Genomic DNA, 5,437 nt, shown 5'->3' on the forward strand with positions numbered 1-5,437 from the left:
CCGAGCCCCCCGCCTCCACACTTCCTCCCTGGCCCTCGGCTCCTGCCTCAGTGTCCCTCTTTGGTGGGAGAGAGAAGCCTGCCCCCCGCCACCCCCACCCACCGCCTGGCCCAGGGCCTGCGCTCGGCACGCACGACACCCCGACTCCCGTCTGCGGGCTGCGGCCCTCGGACAACGCGCGTGACCTCACCGAGCTCTCCGTGGTGACTCATTTCCTCTGCCACCACCTCCGGAAGGCAGGGCCGCCTGCCAGTTCCCAGAACGCGGCCACAGCGGACACAGACGGGCTGCTGGGCAGATAATAAGTCCCTGTCCCCCAGAATAGCTCGGCTGCACCGGAGGCCGAGCCCTGAAGCACCCTGGCCGGGCAGCCCGGCCGGGGCGGCATCCCTGGGCAGCAGGGGGCCCACCTCGAGGGGCTACGGTTTACAAAGGAGGGGGTGGGCGTGGAAGCCACTAGATGCCCCGTCCCCAGTGCTGGTGTCTGAGGTCCAGGGGTGACTCAGGGGCCAGCCTGGGATGCGGTGGCCACAGGGTCTGGCAGACACCCCCTGAACGTGCACCAGGGCACGGACCCCAAACTGCTGGGGCAGCCTAGCACACGTGGTTGCGCCGAAGTGCAGACCAGAAGCAGTCCCACGCAGGACGGCTGGGGGCCACAGAGGCCACACCCGAGGGGCACCTGCCGTGCCGACACCCAGGTGGCGTGTGGGGGGACGAAAGGAGAATCAGGAGCTGACAGGCCACCGAGGGCAGGCTCCCGGCACAGGGGTTGCAGGAACGAGAGGCTGCGGCACCCAGGCCACGCTGGGTGCATTGTGGGTGTAGCCGGTGGGGGACGCACAGAGCCATGCAGCAGGGGCCAGCCCAACCGTGATTGAAGGATAGCAGTTCCATAAAAGTGTGGGCCCCCCAACCCCTGAGACGGCGGGAGTAAATGAACAGTAAAAAACAGGAGAAACCCCATTCTGGGAGACAGACGGTGTCTTAACACCCAACGCGCCCAACCTCTCGGCCACCGACAGACCCGCAGATGCGGACGCGCTGCCCACGGGAGCTCCGCAGCAAGCGCCTGTGTCAGACTGCGCTTCCGTGCGTCCCTACCAGCTGTTAATGCCACGGACTACCCTTAGGATGAACATATACCGCCAGGAAGAAGGTGTGTCCGGGCCTCAGCTTGCCAGTGACGCGGTGTCACACCAAAACTGGACGTGGACCGAGGCGCTACTTCCCCAAACCGGCCAGGAGGTACTTACGTCCACTTCCCCTTGGTCAACCACGTAGAAGTTATCGCCTTCATCCCCTGGAACAACAGAGAGATACAACGTGTTTCACACAAAGGACACAGTTGCGGCCTGTTTGTCTTATAGCCTCTCCGTGCGCTGCCGCCTACACCACCCAAGGAGTCCTGGGTCTCGTCTATTCTTAAAAAGTATTTAAATGGCCCTGGCCGGTGTTGCTCAGTGGGTAGAGCGCCGGTCCCGGGTTTGATTCCAGTCAAGGGCACGTACCTTGGTTGCAGGCTCCTCCCCGGCCCGGGCCCTGGTCGGGCTCGTGCAGGAGGCAGCCCACACGTTTCTCTCTCGCTTTCCCTCTCTCCTCCACTCTCTCTGAAAGTCCGTGGATTAACAAGAACGTACGTAAATGAAAGGTCTGTAAACACAGGGCTTCGCCGTGCACATTCCCTGTGAACTCACTTCCGTCGGCCGGCGAGCATCTCGCCCCCCGTGGCCCCCAGTGCCCGTGTGGGGACCTCACCGGCCCCCCATCCGCGTGCTCCCTGGGCTCAGGGCGTGGACTTGACAGCAGGATCCCTGTCACACGTCGGGTTCGCTCGTTCAGAAAACTGCTGTTTCACTGGTGACTTTTCCCAAAGACACACAAGATTTTACATTAATGACTCAGTGAGCCCGGCCACGTGGCTCACCGTTCCCGGTCCGGGCACAGGCCCGGTCGCAGGCTCGATGCCCCGAAGCCAATGAATACATATTTAAAAAACAAACAAATAAGCAAATAACTTTGAGGGAACAGCCCGAGCCCCGGCCGGCTCACTCAGAGCGGAGGACGCCTACCTTGCTGAATGACAGTCTCCCCGGCGATGTGTGTGACGGGGAACATGGCGTCAAATATGTCGCTGGAAAGAAGACACAGTGAATGTGAGGCCTGCGGGGGCCCCAGCCGGCGCCCCTTACCTCACAGGGGCTCGGTCTTGTTGCAAGAAGATCTTCCCGTCAGGTAAAGGAGGAATCCAACCCTTCATGCCCTGCCCGGAGGCTTAGCTGGTTACAGCGTTGTTCCTCTCGATACCGTAAGGTTGGGGGTTCGATCCCCAGTCCGGGCACATACACAAATCAACCAGTGAATGCATGCACAAAGGGGACAAGGGGAAACAAATCAATGTTTTATTTCTCTCTCTCTCTCCCTTCCTCTCTCTAAAATTCAATAAATCAAGTAAAATAATAAGTAAATAGAGTCTGCCCTGGCTCCGTGGATAGAGCGTTAGCCTTTGGACTGAAGGGTCCCGGGTTCGAATCCGGTCAAGGGCACACACCTCGGGCCCTGGCCCTGGTCAGGGTGCGTGCAGGGGCAACCAATGATGTGTCTCTGTCTCCCCTCCTCCCTTCCACTGTCTCTAAAAGTCAATGGAAAAATGTCCTCAGCTGAGGATGAGCCTGAAAAATAAATAATAAAGTCCTTCGTGACCCCGCGGTCCAGGCAGCGGCCCGGCCCTCTGGGTCCACCTCTGGCCCGGGCGGGTTTGCCGTTTGGGTTTTTACAGAAACGGGGTCGCCCTGCAAACACCACTTTGGACTCCAACTTAGAAAGCTAGCGGAGCCACAGGCTGCCCACCCCCCGCACCGGCGGGATTCCGCGGGAACCCGGCCCTTCCCCATCGCAGGCGCCCTGAGCAGCTGGATCGGAAACGGGATCCGAGGCCGCGCCTCAGCGTTAGACACCAGGCCCCGACCTGCTGCTCGGTGAGCCACACCCAGCGAGGCCACGCCCAGGGCTGTGCCACGGCAGCTGCCATGTCATTTCCTAAATCTCGTTGTGGAGTGGACAGAGGCAGAGATGCCCCCCAGCCGGCCGGCGGGGGGGGGCAGAGCAGGGCGCGGCGCGCTTGGCGGGCCCTTCGCCTCCAGGACCCCAGCCAGAACGCAGTCAGAGGTCAGCATCCGCACCCCAGATGCAATGACCGCCCTCGAGGCTGCGCCCGCCCACGGCGCGTGGCTCCCCAAAGAGAAATGTGAAGCCGGCCAGCAGGTAGGGGTGCACCCCGGAGCTCAGGGGCCTGCTCCCTGCGGCCGGCTAATTAAGGGGGCGCCGGAGACGCTGTGTGATGTCAGGCTGAGCTGCAGGAAGCAAACCCAGCGCAGAACCAACAGCCTGCACCTCCTGCTTCCGGGCCCCAGAAAACGGAGGTAAGTCCTCAGAATAGCAGCTCTCTTCTCTCTACTTCCGACGGTCTCTCTGCCCAAGGAGGCGGCAGGGGCTCTGGGGAGGTCTGTGGGGGCCCCTCCCAGGCGCCCTCACCGCCCCCCAGCCCGGCCTCTGTCCCCTGCCAGGCCAGGATTCTCAGCCTGCAGACAGTCTGGTCACATTTTACAACTGAATTCCTTCAGAACCGCCCCATCGGGGCTCTTACCACGAGCAGGTCTTTAAGAAATGCTTTTGCAATTCCAGCTTCGTATTTGGAAAAAAAGAAAAAGAAAAAGCAAACTTGAACTCATTATGGTAATATTTCCCAGGAGCCGGGCCCTGCGCACCGCCACCCGCCCAGGCTGGTGCCCGCACACGGCGCTGTCTCCGCTTCAGGCCACAGCCTGAGCACGTGCCCACCTCTCTTCCCAGGCATGACTCGGGAGCAGGCTGGCGAACGTGCACTGTTCCCTTCAATATGAGCCTGCCCAGCCCGGCCGGCGTGGCTCAGTGGCTGAGCATCGACCTAGGAACCAGGAGGTCACAGTTCGATTCCTGGGCAGGCCACATGCCCGGGTAGTGGGCTCGATCTCTAGCGTGGGGTGTGCAGAGGCAGCCGATCCATGATTCTCTCTCATCATTGATGTTTCTCTCTCTCTCCCTCTCCCTGCCTCTCTGAAATCAATAAAAAAAAAATTAAAAGAAAAAAACACACACAAAAACACAAGGGCGTGCCCTTGGACCTGCAGGGCTTACACTTTCATTCTTACCCTTTTCACCAAAGAAACAGTGTAAACGTGCGGGTGGGGCAAACACGGGTTGACAGTTCTGAGTGCACAAAACAGTCTATTCCTGTGTCACCACTTGTTCCTTATTGTGTTGTTTTCCGTGCCCTTGCCCACCCTGTGGATAAGGCATGGCCGCGGTGCAGGGTGTAGTCACAGAAACATGAGTGTCTGCAGGGTAAGGACACACTTATAAATAACGCAAAGAAGCCCCGAGGATGCTGAGAAGAGGAACCCAATGAAAAGGAAAACACAACTCATCAGAACTCGCGGGATGCAGCAAAAGCCGGCCTCAGAGGGAAATTCATAGCCTTGAGCGCCTACGGTAGAAAAGGAAGAGGCTCTGAAACCGAACACCCGAACTCCCACCTTAGGAAACTGAAAAGATGAGCAAGTTAAATCCTACGTCAGCGGGAGAAAATAAACAATAAACGTTACAACCTGAAATCGATGCAATTTAAAATAGGACATTAACGGAGAAAGTCCACGAAACCAAAGCGAGCTCTTTAAAAAGATTTTTAAAATCCTAGAAACATCTAGCCAGGCTACCCACCCACGCACACACACACACGCACACACGTGCGCACACACACACACGAAGACACAAGTCACTAATGTCAGAAACGGAAGGGGGACGTCACCACGGATCCCGTGGACGTTGAAGAATAAACGATGAAAGGGACCGGCACCACGCAGTGACCGATACTGGGGGGGTGACCACCTCACTGGCTGGGGGGCCCCCAGGACGACCCTACCAGCCACCATCCTGGGAGGAAACCAACTCCCTGCGAGGGGGGCAAGGGCTCCAGGAGCCGCTCAACCAAGAGCCCATCCCCCGCACGCCCACCTGGAGGCACCACGGGGGGGCGGGGAGCGGCCAGTGGGGGCGGAGCTGGACTCTGCGTCAGCCCAGGGAGGGGACAGGGACCCAGGCAAACGCAGTCCCCGACTCAAGCCAACAGCAAAACGGTGAACACCAAACAGGGTGTCACCCACTCACTCAACAAACACAGAGAGGACGGCCAGGGCCAGCCTCCTCCTCCACACACACTGCAGGGCGACCGACGGGACGGAGGGACCGACGCCCTCCCTGGACCACCGACCCCCGTCACGCGGCTTCCTTGGCTGGATGGGCGGTCAGGAGGCCCCAGAAGCGGCCGATGGCTTTCACAGCCGGTCGAGCAGGGACGGAGGATGGGCACCGGCGGCCCCTGCCTCCCACACTGACCTGC

At 59.9% G+C, this 5,437-nt stretch overlaps 1 protein-coding gene across 1 annotated transcript in view; it reads right to left on the reverse strand.

The window, feature by feature from the left end:
* The window catches only part of PRKAR1B (protein kinase cAMP-dependent type I regulatory subunit beta), an 80,758-nt gene that overhangs the window by 23,130 nt on the left and 52,191 nt on the right, over positions 1-5,437 (reverse strand). Inside the window, exons 4-5 of the mRNA XM_006765255.1 lie at positions 2,073-2,134; positions 1,257-1,303 (exon numbers count right to left, since the gene is read on the reverse strand). Coding sequence (XP_006765318.1) covers positions 1,257-1,303; positions 2,073-2,134 — 109 coding nt within the window. The remainder of the gene's footprint in view (positions 1-1,256; positions 1,304-2,072; positions 2,135-5,437) is intronic.

Source organism: Myotis davidii, unplaced genomic scaffold, assembly GCF_000327345.1.
Source record: "Myotis davidii unplaced genomic scaffold, ASM32734v1 scaffold1320, whole genome shotgun sequence".
NCBI classification, from domain to species: domain Eukaryota; kingdom Metazoa; phylum Chordata; class Mammalia; order Chiroptera; family Vespertilionidae; genus Myotis; species Myotis davidii.